The sequence below is a fragment of the Notamacropus eugenii genome, chromosome 1 (genome assembly GCF_028372415.1).
Source record: "Notamacropus eugenii isolate mMacEug1 chromosome 1, mMacEug1.pri_v2, whole genome shotgun sequence".
Lineage (NCBI taxonomy): Eukaryota > Metazoa > Chordata > Mammalia > Diprotodontia > Macropodidae > Notamacropus > Notamacropus eugenii.
Genome location: NC_092872.1, coordinates 296,792,610 through 296,814,467, shown reverse-complemented (window position 1 = coordinate 296,814,467; position 21,858 = coordinate 296,792,610). Strand labels below are relative to the sequence as shown.

Below are 21,858 nucleotides of genomic sequence, written 5' to 3'. Positions count from 1 at the left end.
TCATAAAGACTAGAGCACAGATGTTTGTACAGTCATTTTTCAGTCATGTCTGACTCTTCAGGACCTCATTTGGGGTTTTCTTGGCTGAGATACTAGAATGGCTTTGCATTTCCTTCTCCAGCTCATTTTACCAACAAGGAAACTGAAGCAAATAGGGTAAAGTTATTTGTCCAGAGTCATACAGCTAGAAAGTGTCTGAGGCCATATTTGAACTCAGGAAGATGAATCTTCCTGACGCCAGACCTGGTGCTCTATTCAGTGCACCATCCAGCTGCCCCACAAATATTTCCCTATAAATGTGAGTGGAGAGGGGAGTATTAAAGATATGTTTATCTGCATGTTACATTGGACTGAAGCCCCATAGCACTGCAAAGTCTCTTAACTAAGGCTCACAACTATTTTGGACTTCAGCCTAACAAGCCACATATGAATAGCACAGTTGCTGATGAATATCTCTTCTAGATAATGACATGCAATTGGAGAGAAATTTCATTGAGCATATTCATCATTCCCTACATCTTGGACATCCACTGCAGATGAACAATGTTCTGGGTCCACAACCAAACAAGAGGAAATAGGTTTCTGGAATGCATTTAGGAAATAGAATAGTGTTTTCAAGATCCCTAAGCATAAGGGGGAAAAACCTGTCTTTTCAACACTCACATTTTTCTAGTGATATTGTGAATCATATACCACAGTCTCAAAAGAGTCAAAACTTCAGGTCATCCAAAGGACCATAGAAAAATACAGAGTGGGCACAAAGACACTAAATCAAATGACAAACAATGAATTTCTTGCAAAAAGCATCATAAAAGACATCAGAGAGATGCATGTCTGGAAAAAGAGGGGGACAGGTTGTGAACTAGACCACCAATAAGCCACTGAAGTAATAAAGAAGAAATAGGTAGCATAAAGTACTGTATAAAGTTCTATCCAGGTGAAGAAAAAAATGTTATTGCAGACAGAGGAGAATCAGGAAAAACTGGCCCTGCCTAATAATCCTCACTAACTACATGAAGCGGTGGAGTTCTTGCCACAGAGGGGCATAGCACTAGATTCACTCAGCTCAGATAGTCTGTATTTATGCCAATCTCTCTGCTCCAGCTGGGTTTCTAGGCTCATCTCTGTCAGATACACCTTTGCAAGGAGGTAGGGCTGGAGACAGACTAAATAAATGCTTTACCAAGAGAGCATTTAATTGGTCCACCACAGCACAATGTTCTGTAAATACTCCATGCCAACGTCAACATAGCCAGAATACCTCTGCACAGAACACTAACCAGAGGATTGCTGGAGACTCCAACCTGCCCCACCCTCCTCTCCTCTCCAGGAAACAAGATTCCTATTGAACTCAAATTGGACAATGTTTCACTAGAGCTTTGGTTATGGGGCAGAGTAGAGTACAGAATTGTATAAGGAGAAGAAAGGGAAGTTAGGGGAAGAAGAGGGTAACTGAAAGAAAAATTCCATGGAAATTGGCAAAGTATGAGAAAAAAATCAGCCCGCACTTGACAGGGGAGAAAAATGAAGGTCTGGCATTCAGGGAAGACAGCTAGCAGGGAGAATGAGGAGAGAGAAATCCAAGTTTCCTGGCTCCCCATTTCATGCATCTCTTAAAAAATCCATTGCCAATCTGGCAAAGTACAATGGGAGAGAGGGGAAGAAAGAGGAGACAGGAATGACCAAGAAAGCAGTGCAGAGAGAAATCACCCAGTGCCTTATAAAATATTTCGTATATATAAAGTATGAAAAGGAAAAAAGTCTCTTCTCTTCTCTAAAATACAGAAAGCTTCTCCTAGTCCAAAAAATAAACCTGTGAAGAGTGCTGGTAAAGGGCTTACCTGTGTGAAAGAGCCATCCTCAGTGCATTCTGGCACAAATACTGCCTCCTGGGGTTTCTTGGCTTGCTCCAAGGCTTGAGCCCTCTCCTGGCGGCACTTGCTTTGGCCAACATCTGAAAGAGAAGTAGACCATACCTCATTTGGATCAGAAGTACCTCAAAACAGAGACGAAAATGAGTTTGGGGGAACCCACTAAAAAAAGCCACTCAGTGAATGAGTAAAGTTCTTTAGTTAAGACTACCTTGATGACCAGCTTCCACCAGAATCAGCTTAGGGGAAAGATACTGTTGAGAATCTTAGAGGGAAATTAAGTAATTGATACATATAGAGGAAGGCAGAATGATAAACCAGAACACTGAATGTCAGTCTAGGACCTAGGTTCAGATTCTGACATTACATTACTTATTAACTGTGTGGCTTTCTTCTCATGAGACCTCAACTACTTCAAATGTAAATTGATGAGGTTGGACTAGGCAAGAGCTAAGATCCCTTATAACTCCAAAACAGACAATCATGTAATGGAAGAATCCCTTCTGTCAGAGTTGTGGTCTTGAAAGTAGCTGAAAATAGGCAATTAGGGGACATTTGGGAAAGGGGGGGGGGTGATTAAAAAAATAGTGGAAAATCTCTTCTCTCTTGTTCACCATCCTTTCACCAAAGTTAGAGTGCTTAGTTCATCTGTGAAATGATCAATTAGAGCCCATGGATATTGGAACACATATACAGATGGCCTACAAATTTGTACCTAACTCAGAAATGATTGCTTCTTTTGTCTTATCTAAAGGTTGAGGTTTTGGGTATGAACACCAGAAGTCTGGGTTCTTGCCCCAGCTCTGCTGTTAAACTAAGTATAGCACAGGGGAAACCTCTCTGGAATCAGATATCTGAATTCAGGACCCACCTATGGACCTACCTATGGGACTGTTAGCAAATCACAACCTCCCTGGACCTCAGTTTCCTCATCTGTTAAATTACAGATACAGACTAAATGGTTTCTGTGGTCACCTCTGATCCTGTTAAAGTGATGATGCCCCAGTTTGACTTAGCTGGTTTCCTCCTTTGTAAGATGAGGTTTATCACTAAGTAGTCATAAACCCTTCCTCATAGGGTGATGATGAATAAAATATGGATGCCTATGAAACCACCTCACAAATAGTAAATACTATAAAAGTACTAGACAGCAATTAATAAAACCAAGAAATAGGAGAGCATAGAGGCCAGAGAGAAGGTTTCAGAATTAGGAAACTCCCCGGTCAAGTTCTGTTTCTGATATATGCCTGCTTTCACTTACAAGTCATTTATCTCCTTAAATCTCTGGGAAACTCTCTAGAAAAATTTCAGAGCAGACTGAGAGAGTTTCCTCAATGGTAGTTTCCTATACCAATGAAGTCACAGTTCAATTCAAAAGGATATTAAAACAGTCAGTGTTCTAGTAGGCGTTATTTTCTCCACTTAGAGATGGGCCCCGTAGGCAAAAGTTCTAGGTAGTTCTAGTTCAAACCACAAGCCAGACCTGGAGTTTAGGTTAAATGAGATCATTTATGCCTGGGGTCTGGGTTAAGTTGGGGTTAAGAACAAACAAACAGACAAACAAAAAACCAGCCTTCCAACAAGTCCAAAGGCTATATTTATTTATATGTATTTCATATATATTTATATTATATATAACATATTATATATTTATTAATCTATATTTAAAGGATGCTCAGGGCATCCTTTAGGGATGGCGATTGAAGATACTGTAGGGCCAACTAGCATAGCTAAACCTGATTATCAAGGGTGAAAGAGGAAAGTAAAGGAAAGGAGGCCGTTGACTAGCTTTTGTAAAGCAAGAAATATCCCTGGACCAGAAAGTAAGGGTCCTGAGTTGATACAACCCCTTAAGTGACATCATCTAGGCCTAATCAAATCACATGAAACAATTTTCACGTTTATTTCCTTACATGTGGGGAGAAATGTCTCTTTAAGTTTTCACAAAAGATTTAAGATGCTGGGGAAGGTGAGTGATGATAATATATCCAACTTTTAGTATTCATATTAACAGAGGAAACAGTGACATAGATATTCTAATGCATCAGACTTTTATGCAGCTTGTTGATAATTCATTGGGAAAACATTATAAAGTCATATTTGCTTGCTGCTATCACAAAGAAGATCATATTGGGGAGCATAAAAATATAAGATAAAATCTTATCTAATCTAAGAAGAAATATTTCTTGCAGAAAACTGACTTACCTATAAGAACCTACTACATTTAGACCAAATACCCTACTTTTTGGTTTCATCTGAAGTTCCTGACTTTACAAATAGGAAGTGAAAAAAATTATTGATTTTTGTCATCCCAGAATAATTCAACCCACTTACAAATGGAGTCTTGGAGTTAAATGGGACCATAGAGGTCACATGGTCAAACTTCCCTTCCTGAAATCATCAAACTCAGGAAGGCATGTATTGTGGTAATGCTTACATCTTAAGAATCACCAGCACTAACAAATTTCCAGGATAACAACAACCACAAAACAGGCAAGGTCATTGTTCACCCTAAGTTTCCTCTTGGTGTTAATATTTAGCAAGGAAAAAAGGCTCATCTTTCCAAAAGACTTGAATTCTTCCCCAAAAACCCTCTGGAAAAAAAGTCTCTCCTTCATGGCTTTTACTTGTATTTCTTTTTTTTCCTTTTCATTTTTCATTTATTTATTTATTTAACTTTTAACATTCATTTTCACAAAATTTTGGGTTCCGAATTTTCTCCCCTTTTGTCCCCTCCCCCCCAAACACCAAGCATTCTAATTGCCCCTATCACCAATTTGCTCTCTCTTCTATCATCCCTCTCTGCCCTTGTCTCCATCTTCTCTTTTGTCCTGTAGGGCCAAATAACTTTCTATACCCCTTTACCTGTATTTCTTGTTTCCTAGTAGCAAGAACAGTACTCAACATTTGTTCCTAAAACTTTGAGTTCCAACTTCTCTTCCTCCCTCCCTCCCCACCCCTTCCCTTTGGAAGGCAAGCAATTCAATTTAGGCCATATCTGTATAGTTTTGCAAATGACTTCCATAATAGTCGTGTTGTATAAGACTAACTATATTTCCCTCCATCCTATCCTGTCCCCCATTACTTCTATTCTCTCTTTTGATCCTGTCCCTCCCCATGAGTGTTGACCTTAAATTATGCCCTTCTCCCCATGCCCTCCCTTCCATCATCCCCCCTACCCTGCTTATCCCCTTCTCCCCCACTTTCCTGTATTGTAAGATAGGTTTTCATACCAAAATGAGTGTGCATTTTATTCCTTCCTTTAGTCGAATGTGATGAGAGTAAACTTCATGTTTTTCTCTCACCTCCCCTCTTTTTCCCTCCACTAATAAGTCTTTTGCTTGCCTCTTTTATGAGAGATAATTTGCCCCATTCCATTTCTCCCTTTCTCCTCCCAATATAGTTCTCTCTCACCCGTTAATTTAACTTTTTAAAGATATGATCCCATCCTATTTCATTCACTTTTTGCTCTCTGTCTCTATGTGTGTGTGCGTGTGCATGTGTGTGTGTGTAATCCTATCCAGTACCCAGATACTGAAAAGTTTCAAGAGTTACAAATATTGTCTTTCCATGTAGGAATGTAAACAGTTCAACTTTAGTAAGGCCCTTATAACTTCTCTTTGCTGTTTACCTTTTCATGCTTCTCTTCATTCTTGTGTTTGAAAGTCAAATTTTCTTTTCAGCTCTGGTCTTTTCATCAAGAATGCTTGAAAGTCCTCTATTTCATTGAAAGACCAATTTTTTTTTGCTGGGTAAGTGATTCTTGGTTTTAGTCGTAGTTCCTTTGACTTCTGGAATATCTTATTCCATGCGCTTCGATCCCTTAATGTAGAAACTGCTAGATCTTGTGTTATCCTGATTGTATTTCCACAATACTTGAATTGCTTCTTTCTAGCTGCTTGCAATATTTTCTCCTTGACCAGGGAACTCTGGAATTTGGCCACAATGTCCCTAGGAGTTTCTCTTTTTGGATCTCTTTCAGGCGGTGATTTGTGGATTCCTTGAATACTTATTTTGCCCTCTGGTTCTAAAGTCTCAGGGCAGTTTTCCTTGATAATTTCATGAAAGATGATGTCTAGGCTCTTTTTTTGATCATGGCTTTCAGGTAGGCTCATAATTTTTAAATTGTCTCTCCTGGATCTATTTTCCAGGTCAGTTGTTTTTCCAATGAGATATTTCACATTATCTTCCATTTTTTCTGTCTTTTGGTTTTGTTTTGTGATTTCTTGGTTTCTCATAAAGTCATTAGCCTCCATCTGTTCCATTCTAATTTTGAAAGAACTATTTTCTTCAGTGAGCTTTTGAACCTCCTTTTCCATTTGGCTAATTCTGCTTTTGAAAGCATTCTTCTCCTCATTGACTTTTTGAACCTCTTTTGCCAGTTGAGTTAGCCTATTTTTCAAGGTGTTCTTTACTTCAGCATTTTTTGGGGTCTCCTTTAGCAGGGTGTTGACCTGCTTTTCATGCTTTACTTCCATCTCTCTCATTTCTCTTCCCAGTTTTTTCTCCACCTCTCTAACTTGATTTTCAAAATCCTTTTTGAGCTCTTCCATGGCCTGAGCCCATTGGGTGGGCTGGGATACAGAAGCCTTGATTTCTGTGTCTTTCCCTGATGGTAAGCATTGTTCTTCCTCATCAGAAAGGAAGGGAGGAAATACCTGTTCACCAAGAAAGTAACCTTCTATAGTCTTATTTTTTTTGTCTTTTCTGGGCATTTTCCCAGCCAGTTCCTCGACTTCTGAGTATCCTCTTCACATCCACTTTGCCTCCAGATCCTCCCAGCCAGTGCTTGAGGTCTGAGATTCAAATACTGCTTCCCAGCCCCAGGGCTTTTGGTGGGGGTGGGGCTGCTATTCAGTATGAGATTAAGTTCAGCTGCTCAGGTTGGGGCAGGGCCGCCCCACAGGCTCAGTTCCCTCACGGGGTTTATGCAGAGACCTTCAACAATGGATCTGGGCTCCTGCCTGCTTGGGGAGCCCTGGTCTGCTCCCGCCTCTGCTGCTGCCTCCCGAGGAGGCCTGAGTTATGGGGGTACCCCACTCCCCTCTTGGCAAGCCAAGAAGACCTTCTCACCAACCTTTGGGGCCCGTGGGTGGAGGGACCTGCACGGCCACTAGAGATTCTGTCCCTGAAGCCTGCTCGGATCTGCTCCTCTCAGTGCCACGTGGCCAAGGCAGGGCTGGACTCGGCTCCGGGTCCAGGGTGCAACGGACCTTTTGCGAGAGGTTTTCAGGGCTCTCTGGAACAGAAATCTCGTCTGCTCCGTTCTGTGGCTTCTGCTGCTCCAGAATTTGTTGGGAGTTCTTCTTTACAGATATTTTATGGGCTGTGTGTTCAGAGCTAGCATATGTGTGTCTTTCTACTCTGCCATCTTGGTTCCGCCCCGCTACTTGTATTTCTTATGAAACAGTTGTCTCAGTTTTTCAAAGGCTTTTCAAAGATACTTTACTCCCCAAGAATTATAAGCAATTTATTTTATATACCAAAGGGTTTGTAACAATGTATTTTTAGCCATCAGCAGGATAACATGTTAGGAACTTGCATTTTATATATGTCAATTAAGAAAAAATGAAGGAGAAGGACAACAGTTTCTCTCCCAACCATTTTCCAAGGGTAGCCTGATCAGAAATGGAAGAGATGCTTATTTCTTCAGATGAAGGAACTCTCTCCATTTTGTTTTCTTCCCTTAGATGAAGGTAAAGGAAGAGAAGGAAATACATGTTGAATGCTTCGTACTGACAAGGTACTGACAAAGAGACTGGGACTCTGGGAGACAGTGTCATATAGAGGAAAGAGGCCTGGTCCTGGAGTCAGAGAATCTGAGTTCAAATTCTGCCTCTGACACCACACCTTTAAACAAGGCATTCATGATCCTAAGTTTCCTCATTTGAAAAATGAGAAAGTTGTACTAGATGGCCTCTGAAGTCCCTTTCATTTTTAGACCTATAATCTTTTAAGATCTATGATTCTTTGATTCTCCCCACCCTCAGCATATTCAAAGATGTCCACACTTACCTTTACACCTGCCTCGATGTACCACTCCCAAGGCTGCATCCCTGCACTTGGCTCTCTGGTAGTCACACATGGACTCATAGGTCCTGCCATCAGAAGCGCAAAGTGGCTTGGGCTGAGATCGGGAACAGTGAAGGTTGCACTGAGGGTCACGATCACTTATTAAAAACTAGACAAGATGGAGAGAGGAAGGAGAAAAAGAAATGATAATAAATCTATTATGTATAATATCAGTTCACACAAAGTAGCAGTGGACACAAGGTCATAGAAACTGAACTAGAAAGGACCTTAGATGTTATAATAAATTAATATTGTTGTTCAATCATTTTTCAGTCATGTCTGATTCCTTGTGACCCCATTTGTTTTTGTTTTTGTTTTTTTTTTGGCAAAGACACTGAAGTTGTTTGTCATTTCCTTCTCTAGCTCATTTTAAGGGATGAGGTAAACAGGATTAAGTGACTTGCTCAGGGTCACACAGCTACTAAGTGTCCCAGGCCAGATTTCAACTCAGGAAAATGAATCTTCCTGAGTCTAGATCCAGTACTCTACCCACTGAACCATCTAGTTGCCCTGATATGGAAACTATAACCAAGACAAAGTTAACATATCTAAGAAGGAGGGCTGAGGCATGAACCCAAGAATTCTCTTTGCTCTTCTCTCCATCATTCTTTCTGATACACTTTCCCTCTTCCTGCTTCCAGTGATGGAAAAGTTAGGATCATAACATCAGAGTGAAAAAGCATCCAAAATTAATCATTTTACAATTGAGAAAATTGAGGTCCAGACTGAGGAAGTGATTTGCCCATGTTAACAAACAGCCAAAATTAGAGAAAGGTGACCAGAATTTTGTCCTAGGATCCAAGTAGCCAGAAGAGGCAAGCTCTCTCTTTCATCAAAGTTAGGCAAATTTCTACCTCTGAGCAAGGGCTGGATTGGGGGCTGGAAGGTTTCTCCTTTGACATGTTATAGAGATATCTTGTGGTTCTCCATCAGCCCATCCCAGACAAAATGGCTCTGCTTTCTTATCCAACCTTGGGCTGCTGACCCCAGAGTCCCATTACCAAAGGAGCCTTCTTTCAGGACCCATTGCCCTACTCCCATTGACTATCATTTGGGTTGCCACCTCCCTCCCCAAGGCAACTTTTTGGCTTGGCTTATAACCCTGTTAATAGGGAAATAGTAGTGGGGTGGCTTTTCTGAGATTCAGCTTCATCATCTTTAAACTGGGGATGACAATACTTGTGGAACCTACAGGGTTATTATAAGAATCAAACAAAAATGTTACATACCAATGGATATGCAACCTTAAAATATTACATTTTAAAATTAAAACTGGAATAATATTATTAGCTATAATAGTAGCAACAGCAATCATTATTTTAGACAATATTCTTTTACTGACTCTGTTCGTGGAATTTGAAAGTTCCTCTGGACTGACTGGGACATTTGGCTTCATTCGATCTCCTTCTGATCATATGAAAAAGTAACGTAGGCTCTGAGGGAGAAGATCAGAGGAAGTTGGGCAGTTCTAGTCCTAGCCAGTATCTGTAATCACTGATTATCATATGCTGAGATTCAGGTGTTTTAGTCCATCACCATCAATTCAATGTGAACCATGAGTGTGATAAGGTGCTTCATGTATTTCTTGGAATACATCTGCTGTGTCAAAACAAAAACGCATCGGCTATTTTTTAAAGTTTTAAAAATAGAATCCTGATCACAAAAAAGTAAAAATCCCAATGTATTCTCTGAGCTGAGGAGGCTACATATGAAACAACTGTGTTCAATTCTAAACACTGAATTTTAATAAACTACAAAGAATAAACTAAAAATTTTAACAAATAAACTAGAATATAATCTGGACACCAGGCCAAAAGAAGGATAATTGGAAGAAATGAAAAAGTCCCTAGTCATCCCAAGAGGTGAATGCATGACCATGGGCTATCTGGCTACCAGTGAGAAATGAGCAACATTCACAGCCCATCCCTAAGCCTTGCTTCAGAGATTAATATATAGCTAAAAGAACATTAGACTAGGAGTCAAAAGGATAACTAGGTGACTCAGAGGATAGAGCCAGCTCTGGAGTCAGGAGGACCTGAGTTCAAATCTGACCTCAGACACTTACTAGCTATATGACCTTGGGCAAGTCACTTAATTCTATGGGCCTCAGTTTCCTCATCGGTAAAATAAGCTGAAGGAAATGGCAAACCAGTACAGTATCTTTCCTAAGAAAAGCCCAAAAGGGGTCACAAAGAGTTGGCCATGACTAGAAGAAGTGAACAATAATAAGAGAGTCTCAGTCCTACCAATAGTCATGTAACCTTGGGCAAGTTCTTAATTTCTTTTGACCTCATTTTCCATTTAGTAATTTTCTAAATTACTCTTACATCTCTTAACATTCTATTACTTTATAATTAAACTGGCTTTCATATCAGATTCTTGGAACTTTCTCAATGAAGCTTACACTGGTAGTTCCCTACCTGGCAACATTTGGAACAGCATGATGATAAAAACTAGATAAATTTTACTCAGTGATCACCCTAATTTAAAACATTGAAAGAAATCAGAACTCTGATCAATGCAATCACAACTTCAGAGAACTGATGTTGGAGCATTATCTCAGTAAGGACATTCCTCACCTAGAGTTTTCTTAGTTGTTTAGCTGTTTCAGTCATGTCTGACTCTTTGTGACCCCATTTTGGGGTTTTCTTGGCAAAGATACCAGAATACTTTGACATTTCCTTGTTCAGATCATTTGACCAGTGATGAAACTGAGGCAAACAGGCTTAAGTGACTTGCCCAGGGTCACATAGCTAGTAAGTGTCTGACACTAGATTTGAACTCAGTGCTTCCTGACTCCCAGCCTGGCACTCTGTCCACTTACACCAACTACTTGTACCTCTCCTAGACTCTAGGTAAGGAATTAAGCATGCATTGTAAAATGAGGCCAATGTGTTGATTTGGTTTGACTAATTTTACATATATATGTATATATATGCATATGTGTATATATGTATGTACATATTTATACATATATTTGTTCTATCTGGAAGTAGGGACGGATAACTGAATGACAGTAATGTTAAAAAGAGCACTGATAAAACATTTTTAAAAAAATATCAATTATCCACAGTTCTAGACAAAAAAAGCTTCTTCTCCCTACTTCCTTCTACCTGGATGAATCCTTATACTGATGATCACTGAACCACCTCTGAACCTTAGGTCCAGGTCTGTAGGTGTGGATCACTAAAATTTCAGCCATAGAAACTAGTTAGCAGAACAAATCATACAGTTAGCTATACACCTTCTCTTCCTTCATCATACCAGAAGACATGATGGGTGAGGTGACTGACTTGGAGTCAGGGAGAACTGAGTTTAAATTCAGCCTCATGCACTTAACTAGCTATGTGACTCTGGGCAAATTACTTAATTCTTGACTACCTTAGTTTCCTCATTTGTAGAATAGAGATAATAATCGCACTTATGTCTCAGGGTTGATATGATGATCAAATGAGATAATATTTGTAGAGTACTATATGAATATTAGCTATTATTATTATTTATTATTCAAAAGAGAAAATAAGATTTAGATGATGATCAGAGCTAGAAATTAATCCACGCTCACGATTCTGCCTTAGGGGACATAAAATAGTGTTGGACTTGGAGTAAGGAAGAACTGGGTTTGAGTCCTTCCTCCTACATTTGCTAGTTGTATGACCTTGGACAAGTAAGTCACTTAAACTCTCAGTTTCCTCATCTGTAAAATAGCGATAATAATACCTACCTCATAAGGTTGCTGTGAGGATCAAATAAGACAATACATGGAAAGCACTTTGAAAATTTTAAAGGATGACTATTGTTATTATTGTGGTGGAGGTGGTGGTGGTTTTCCTTATTTTTAGCCTGGAATCTCATTGCCTGTGGCAGCACTTACCTAACAATACCTTACTAAGGGTTCTGGGCAAGCCTGGCTTTTTGAGAGTGGTGACTTTCAGTCATGCAACAAATGCCTGCCTTACATACCTTATTTCCAAGACTACTGCCACTTGTATTCTTGATGCCTTCCACTTTAAGTAAGGTGCTTGCTTTACTCTGGGGCATAACCAGGAGTGAGTTGGTAAATGTTTAATGACCAGCTCTAAAGTGGGAAAAATGCACCTATGACATGCTTTTAACTTTAATTGGCATTATGATTTTTGTCATCCTTTTCTTAAATCTGGGAAATCAACAAAACAATATATCAAGGCCTGATTTTTAGCATTGATTGATTTCTGACGTGTAAATGCTCACAATAAAAAGTTAACAATCAACTAGCTGGTTTGAACTGGCTCTCTGAACTCACTGTGGGTACAGGTGATCTGTAGCTTCTGGTGTAAGTCTCAACCCAGCAGCTGCAGCTAGGTTTTCTGTATCAGTCTCCTCTCCTCTCACTATCCCCTCTGAGAGCATAGCCATCCTCTGAGACTAATAATTTCCATCATTCATGGAGGTGGGAGCAACAACATCCCTTCTGAATGTGCTGGGTCAAACTTGGACATTTAGAGGTTCAGTGCAGAATAAAATCTAATAGGAGGCTGATTATCTCTAGGGTATTGTCCTACTGAGTTCTTCAAAAAACTAAGGCTGAAATAAAGAATCCTTCTTTCCTCTTGTTTGCTCCACAGTTCTACTCCTGATGTCTCCCTCAAACCTGGGATCTCAGCAGTGCTCACTTGTTGCCAGCAGCCTACAAGAGCCAGGCAGTATGGCGTTACCTGGCAAATGAGCAGTGATTTATGGTCTTCTCTATCCCTATGCTGGAGTCAACCAATGGTTGGAGGGTTGTCAGGGAAATGTGAGTCACTGCTATAATCACCTAAGTATATAAGTCTGACTCTTTCCCCCTTTTTAAAAGTTAGAGTTTAAAAAAAAACCCCACAAAACTCTTGCCTCAAGTCAGGTTCTCTAATGATTTTAATTTTATTTTTGTCTTTTGTATTTAAAGAACCTTCATTTCTGAATATACCTCTTCTACTTGAGGAGCCTTTAACAAAGATTTTTTTAAAGGGAAAAAGAAATGATAATTCATGAAAACCAAGCAGTAGTACATCAACTGTTTCTGACAGCGTAAACAGTATTCCCCATCCATGGCACCACCATATGAATGAAATTAGGAAAGTACACTTCCCGTTCTTCTCCCAAATGGAACTTAGGCAATACACAAGTTTCATCCTACTGTTCTTTCCACTTACATTGTTGTATAGACTTGCATAATGTGTCAATGAGTATATTGGTATTACTGGTTCGGCTGACTTCATGACATCACTTCATATGTATTTCTTTCATTTCTTTGAATTGGACCCTCTCCCCCACTTTGGTAGAGCAAGATTCCATTTCATTCTTGTGACACAGTTTCCTTGACCATTTCCCAATAAATAGACATCTAATTTGTTTCCAGTTCTTTGCCACCAAAAAAAAAAATGCTTCAAAGAACAATTTGGGGGAGAAAGCTAGGTGGTACAGTTAACAGAGTGCCAGGCCTGAAGTCAGGAAGACTCATCTTTCTGAGTTCAAATCTAGCCTCAGACACTTAGTAGCTATATGACCCTGGCCAAGTCACTTAACCCTGTCTACCTCAGTGCCTTATGTATAAAATGAACTGGAAAAGTAAGTAGCAAACCACTCTAGCATCTTTACCAAGAAAACCCCAAATGGGGGCATGAAGAGCTGGACACAATTGAAATGGTCAAACAACAACAAAGAATATTTTAACATCTGTGAGATGCATCCTTGGGATGTATGCCTAGGCGTGGTATTTCTGGATACCACTTTTAAGGGTGTCTCTGGTAGCCCATTTAAGAGGAATGTAAACCACTTTTTTTTTGGTTCAATAAATTGCTATCCAGAAAGAGTGGACTAATTTGTAATCCCACCAACATTAGCGTGTCTTCTTGCACTCACTCCTCCATCAATTGTTTTCAACTTTTTTTCATCTTTGACAATTTGCTGGATAAAATTTCAGAGTTGCTTTAATTTACATTTATATTATTACTGATTTGGAATAAGGTTTCATGGTTTGTTGATAGTTTGCAACATTTCTCGTGAGAATTGTGTGCAAATAACTTTTGGAAAAAAGATCTTGCTTTTATATATTTGTGTTAACTTCCTATATATCTTAGAAATAAGATACTCATCAGAAATATTGGGTTCAATAATTTTCCCCCAATCAACAGATTTCCTTCTTATCCAATTTCTTTGATTTTGTTTGTGCAAAAGCTTTTCAATTTCATATAATCAAAATTCTATATTTTCTTTCTTTCTTTTTTTTTTTGGTGACCTCCTCCATCCCTTGTTTTTTCGTCCCCTAGCTATAGTTGGAAAGGTATCTCCACCTATTTGCTTCCATTTTTAAAAGTGATATAACCTTTCAGGTTTAAGTACATTTGTAATTTATTGATAAATATGCATGAGATGTCAGTTTAAACCTTAAAAAAACTCTACAATTTTTCCAGCAGTCTAATAGAGAATCTGCCTCTAGACAGTTTATAGTCTTCAGTTTATCAAACCATGGGTTATTTTTCTACTTGCTCATCTAGTCTGTTTCACCAATATGCTTAATTTTTTTCAACCAGTCCCAAATAGCTTTCATGATTATTACTCTTTCACAATATAATCTGACATCTGCTTTTCAATCTTATATTTTCATTGTTTCTTTTATTTTGTCCAAATGAACTTTGTTATTATTTTGTATGCTCTATAAAATAACAGTAAACCCTTGCTAGTTTGATAGGCATAGGACTGAACTGTAAGTTTATTTCAATAGTATCAGCAGTTTAATTTTTTTTTATTGTACTGGCTCAACCCAACCATACGAAATAAATACAATTAATGAATAAATTAATTATTTTAAGAGTGTTATATGGTTATAATTCTATGAAAATTGAGTGTCTTGTTAGATTGATTCTCAGTAAATTATGAATTTTGTAATTATTATGAATGGGATTTCCCTTTCTATCATATTCTCATGGTTTTTTATATTGCTTTAGAGAAATGCTGATGATTTCTGTGGATTGATTTTGCATACTATTACTCTAATGAAGCTATTATCTTAATTAGAAAACCTCAGAGCATCAGTAAAAGAAACTAAGTAAACCATTATGTCATTTGCAAATAGGGATGTTTGCTGTCACTGACCTTTCTAGAGTATGGCATATAATATAGAGGAGAAGGAGAACACTTACTTTACTCCCACATTTATGGGGAAAGCTTCTAGGGCTTCCCCATTATAAATAATGCTAACTTTTGCTTTTTATCATTTAAAAATTACTCCTACAACAGGTCAACAGGAATATTTTTTTCAATATACTGCTTTAGTATTTTCTGCTAGGGTTTAATTTTTTGTATCAATATTTATTAGGGATATTGGATACAGTTCTATTTCTTTGCATTATCCTTCCTAGATTCAGGTGTTAGTAACTAATTTGTCTCAACTATAAATCTGAGGGTTTTTTATTTTTGCAATTTCTTTATAATTTGTTCAATTTCATTTTCTAAGATCAAATGGAGGCCATTTCCTTTTCTCTTAAATTAGATAGCTGATATTCATATGTATAATAATCCATTTTCTTTAAATTCTTGGCTTTACTAGCACATAATTGTGCAGGAGGTTATATTAATTATTTTCATTTTTTTCCTCTTTCTTGATTTTACCTTTTGGGATTAGAGAAATTCTAGACTTAGGAGCAACATAAAGACAATAAAGGAAAAAACACAAATATAATCCATGAACTGGACATTGGATTTTCCTCTCTCTTTCACTTTTGATGAAGGTAGTTAAAATTATACCACTTAATTATAATGAAGCCACTTAATTATACCACTTATTTTAGACTTTTAAAAAACCTTTTAATGTTATCATTTCTACAAGTCTTTTTTCATTTCTCCTTTAATAGTCAAGATTCCTTCTAATATACAAGATTCTTTTTTCTATGCTTATTTTTGATTTGTTTGTTAGTTTTTAGTTTTTTATAATTGTATACATAGTTAATCAATCATTCTCCCCTTCCCCCTTCTATTTTCCTAATGAATATTTTCACAGGAGAAGCCAGATGATGTAAAGGATAGAAAACTGACCTTGGAGTGAGGAATCTTTATGCTAAAATTCTTCCTCTGATAAATACAATTCAGAACTGGACAAGTCATTTCACTTCACAGTAATTCTAAGCCTTCTTTAAGGTTACAGTTTGTACAACAGTTGGGAATCTGTATTGGTAGAGGGAATTCCCTCACTAACTGGCTGAAATTATCTATCTAATTAAAAAAAAAAAAGATTTTAGAGACACGTTTTTTCTTTTGAGGGCTACTTTAAGTGCATCCCCAAGATTTTGGCATGCTGACTCAGCATTATCACTTTCTTTCACATGGTTACTGTTCCTATGATTTCTTTTGGGATTCTCATTACTCAGGTTGCTATTAAGACCTTTGCTTGTGTTTCCTATAGTCATCATCATCTACTCTGTTGGGACTAATCTATTCTCACAAAGTGGAAGGAGAATAAACAAATAAACCATGAGCAGTTTAGAGAGACAAGAAAATCAAATTTTCAGGAAAAAAGAAATCCCATAATAAATGAGAAAAGGAAATTATTAGAAAGTTTTGCTCAACTATATGCCAACAAAACTATTTAAATGAAACATGAATATTTTTAAAATACAAAATGTCAAGGCTAACAGAATAGAGAATTTAAATCAGCTAGTCTCAGAAAAAAAATTGAACAAGCAATACTGAAAAATGAGGGGAAATAGTAACTCCAGGAATGGATGGATTTATAAATGAATTCTATCAAACATTCAAATAACAATTACTTATAATACTACATACACATTTTTGGGGAAAAAATAGGACAATAAGGAACCCTGTGAAATTCCAAATGTGGTCTTGATACTTAAATCAGACAGAGACGAAACAGAGAACAAAAACTATAGACCAATAAACTTAATGAATATCAATGCAAAGATTTTAAATAAAATATTATAAAAGTGACTATAGCAACATTAAAATATGAAACACTTGGCAGTTCTCTTATACATAGGAACTGTACAAATATAACTACAAAACACTTTTACCAAAATAAAGACAGTCAAGTAATTTTAGAGAGTGAATGCTTGTGGTTAGGACATATCAATATAATAAAAATTAATTATTTAAAGTCATACCAAATCACTGATTCCTTTGTAGTGTTAGAAATATATAAAAACATTCATCTATTAGCAACAATAACAAAAAAAGGTCAACACTATTAAGAGTAATAATGAAAAAAATGGAAAGGAAAGGGATCTAGCATTACCAGATTTTACACAAGATTTTACTACAAGATTGTAATCATTATAAATATTTCATACTAGTTAAAATATAGAAAAGTTAATCAATGGAACAGTTCACTATACAATATTCAGAAGCAAGTGAATATAGTAGTATATTATTGTACAAATCTAAAGGCCTCAGCTACTAAGATAAGGATTTACTATTCAACAACAGCTGCTGAAAAGAAACTGGAAAGTGGTCTTGCAGAAATTAGATTTAGATGAGGGGCAGCTAGGTGGTGCAGTGGATAGAGCACCATTGCAGGAGTCAGGAGGACCTGAGTTCAAACCTCACCTCAGACACTTGACACTCACTAGCTGGGTGTCCTTGGGCAAGTCACTTAACCCCAATTGCCTCATCCTGGGTCATCTCCAGTCATCCTGATGAATATCTGGTCACTGGATTCAGATGGCTCTGGAGGAGAAGTGAGGCTGGTGACCTGAACAACTCTCCCTCACTCAAAACAAACTCGTGCAAGTCATATCATTATTTCTCTGATGGCATGGTCTTCTTTGGCAAAGAAGGATGAACACACAGATTTAGATCAACGCTCATACCATATAAGACAAGATGCAAATAGATGCTTAACTTAGACCTTAGACATTAAAGGCTACATCAAAGACAAATAAGAGGGATTCAGGAAGGAATATCATTTATGGAAATGCCAACTATGAATAAGGAAAGGATTTATGACCAAACTAGTGATAGAGAGGATCACAAAAGATAAAAGGGAAAAGTCTGATTCCATAAAACTAACAAAATATTTTTGCACAAAATAAAAAATAATTTACCTATTTTTATTTTTTTGTTTTTGTTTTTATTTTTGCACAAAATAAAACTAATACTGTTATAATTAGAAATGAAACAGATAACTCAGGTGGAAAGCTCATCTCTCTGATAGGAGTCTGACATCCAAGACAGATAAAAAACTGATTTAAAGATACAAGAACAAGAGTCACATCCCAATAGATAAATGGTCACGGATATGATCAGGCACTTGCCAAAGTAAAAGAAAACACACTATCAACAATCATATCGAAGAATGCTTCCAATCACTAATAATTAGAAAAATGTGCATTAAAACAACTCTGATGTTCTACATCACTCCCATCATATTGGCAAAGATAATAAGAAAGGAAAATAACAATTATTAAAAGTGCTCCAAGAAAGTAGATTGATGCACTATTTTGATGGAACTGTGAATTCATCTGGAGCGCAAGGGTGGGCACCCTAGGAGCCCTCTAGGTCCTTGGGTACGGACTTTTGACTGAGTTCAAGTTTTACAGAACGAGTCCTTCTTTTATGGGGATTTCTTCTGTGAAGTCTGCATTCAGTCAAAGGGCCACATGTGAGGACCTAGAGGGCTGCATGTGGCCTCGAGGCTGAAGGTTCCCCACCCCTGCAGGTCCAGGAGGAAATTTGTTTCTAAGGCCCCCAAACAGTCAATAATACTCTTTGTCAGTGTGATACTACTACTAAAATTATAATCCAAAGAGATCGGAGAATAAAGGGACCCATTTTTAAGAATGTTCACAGCAGCTATTACTGTTTTTATTGTTGATGTATTGTTATGATTGTGAAGAGCTGGAAACCAGAGGGCTACTCATCAGTTACAGACGGTCAAACAAATTGTCTTATAGGACTATAATAAAACTATCACCGCACTGTAAAGAATGACAGATGGGAGGATTTCAGAAAAATACTGGAAAGACATATGAACTGGTACAGATTACAGTGAGCAAGACACACTGAACAATTTATATACAATAACACTGCAAAGAAAAGCCACTCTGAAAGATACAGGAACACGGATCAATGTAACAGTCAACTACAATTCCAGATAAGTGATGAAGCCTGCTACCCATCTTCTGAGAGAGAACTGATGGATGGACTCACAAAACAGAATAAGATATACACTTTTGGACATGGCTGATGTGGGAATCTATTTTGACTATGCCATTTTATTACAAGTGCTTTGTTTTTTTAAAAAGACTCTTTTTTTATGGGGGTGACAGAGGGGCAAGTTGAGAAGGAGAAATCTAATGACAGAGTAGCCAAAAAAATTTTTTTAAAGAAGAAAATGTAAAGAAAGAGAAGAAAGTCACTGGATCATTTCTTTTTTAATGATAACAGAAGGCCAGAAGTAAACAAAGAAGAAGGAAAACTTTGAAACCAAAGTGTTGAATTTATTATATACCTAAAAGAGCAAAGCAAGCTGTGTACAAAAGAGATTTGCCATGTGTACAAAAAAGATTTTATATTTAATTCTCTTTTTCTGTTATTCTTTGCCTATGTAAATGGTCATTTTATTTGTTATTTGGTCAAGGATTATTTTTTAAAAAAGCTTTAATGATTGACTCTTGATCACACAGGGTTGGAGGAGTTACCCCAAGCTCAGCTTCCAGCTGTTGAAAGGGAGAAGGACAAGACTCACAAATGAAAGTTTCTATTACTAAGACTCTTACTATCTTGTTATTTGACCTAGAGATGAATTTTTTCTTTCCTCAAAGAAATGTTAAATGTCTTTATTAATTATCTAGACCAAGCCATATTTGAACAAGAATACTCTCTATGATATTTCTAATATGTGTTCATCTACTCTTCGTTTGAATACTTCCAGTAATGGGGAACACACTCTCTCCTTGGGCGGCCCAGTAGATATTTTTTGATGGTTCTAATTGTCATGAAGTTTTTCTTTACATCAAACCTAATTTCATTTTCTTTCGATGGCCACCTATTGCCCTTACCTATGCCTTCTCTAAAATGAAAGAGGACAGATCAAATTTCTAGGTCACATGACAGCCCTTCTGATACTTGAAAATACCTATCATGCCCCGCTATTTCTTTTCTTTTCCAGATTAACATAAAGCATTCATAAAACATTTCCCCTCACACAAGGGAGTGTTGACCCCTACTCACTCTCTGGGTCAGCTCATCAATCCAACATGTTCTCACACTGACAGGTTTAGATTTCCAGAAAAAGATCACGACTATCCTTAGATTCTCTCATAGTCCTATAAGTAGTCTTGTTATGGGAGAAACAGTTCTGGAACCTGCACCAAATTTTTTTTCTCTTACACAAAACCATCTACTCACAATAATGTTACTTTTAGGTTTTATATATAGTCACACACTTAACAAGAAGGCAAAAGAAATGATAACAACACAGATACTTATATATAAGACAAATATAAGAATAATAAATACATCCACACCTAGACTTCAGCCACATGCTCCCACCAAAGCACTCAACATCTGTGGGAGAGAGTTGGCACACACTTATATATAAACCTGCCAATAAGGCAGATATGTGAAGAAAAACCATGTAGCTAGAGTAATTCACAAATTTGGAAATGTAAACTTCAGTGTCCTATTTCCATCTCAGGACTTTCCACGAAAGAATCTTTATAGATGTAGCTTCTGTGCTGAACAAATGCGTCTACCGCTGATCTGAGTTGGTCCATACTTTGCCTGATTAACACTTGCCTAGGTACAATGACTCAGACAAACTAGTCAGTCCTCTCTGTGACTTTTCCAATTCCATGCTTTCAAGTGGTTCCCTTGCCCAGTTTGACTTATTCAAAATTAACTGTGGTATTAATCATTTCTAGCTTCAAACTTAGCTGATGAAGCTAATGAAATGAAGCTGATGAAATTTATCCTTCCACCTCTACCTATTGTCTTGCTGGGCTCATCTTTAGTCCCTTCTGCAAATGACCCCACCTAAACTCATGGTTAATATGTGTATGAAGTGTTTAGGACTAGCACTGCTGGTGTGAGGGCTTGCTAAGTCTTTTTCAGCACTGCTCATCCACCTTTGATGTCCACCTGATTCACCTGTGTGGCTCCAAGAAGTTGTAGCACGCACAGTGGCCACAGTCTGGTAAACTATTTCTGCAGACTGCTAACCCAGGTTAAGGGCATTCAATGGCCCTCAAACCCATCAGTGAGTTAGGAGAGGTTTTCTCCAAACATGTGAAGGTTTCCCATGGTGGAAAGGGCAGATGAGTACAATATGTTCAATGACCATAAAGGCAAAGAAAATAGGCACCATGGAGTGATGAGAGCTTGGTCAGACATCAGAGATGCAAAGTCATTCACTGAATCCCAGGCCATTGCCAGTTGCTTTGACTTTTGTCCTGCCACTGGACTCAATGACTCAGGAAGAGAGAATGAGGCTATAACTTTGTGTGACCCTGCCTCACTGTATTGTTAATGTATTTTTTCTTAATTTGAAGATCTTTCCCACCAAGATCACGTGGAAACCTAAGTCACATATGGTGGAAGGAGCTTATTGAACGGGTAGAACAAGAAAGGTGAAGCAGAGCTGGGAGGAAGTTGGTGAGAGCAGTTAGGGTGGAGGAAAGAAAGGACACAAGCAGGCAGCAGCAATAGTGAGAGAGAGAAGGGCATTTTGCTTAGGGGAGCCTGTCTATGGGAAGGTCTGACAATGCATATAGACTTCTTGGTTACTATGATGGATTTCTTTGTTGCTGTGATGGATTTGGTTTTGTGGTGTTGGGATCTGACTTTCTGGTGTTTGAATAAATGTTTTGATTCTGTCTTCCATGTGGAGAGTCTGCTATATTTTGCATTTCAGAACTGTGCTGGCATATTCATAGCCACTGTAGGC

The 21,858-nt window shown here is 37.8% G+C and overlaps 1 protein-coding gene across 4 annotated transcripts in view; it reads right to left on the bottom strand.

Moving 5' to 3' along the window:
* The window catches only part of SMOC1 (SPARC related modular calcium binding 1), a 224,677-nt gene that overhangs the window by 109,508 nt on the left and 93,311 nt on the right, over positions 1–21,858 (bottom strand). For all 4 annotated transcript variants that reach the window (XM_072629250.1, XM_072629249.1, XM_072629252.1 and 1 more), the window contains exons 2-3: positions 7,887–8,052; positions 1,842–1,954 (exon numbers count right to left, since the gene is read on the bottom strand). In XM_072629250.1, coding sequence (XP_072485351.1) covers positions 1,842–1,954; positions 7,887–8,052 — 279 coding nt within the window. The remainder of the gene's footprint in view (positions 1–1,841; positions 1,955–7,886; positions 8,053–21,858) is intronic.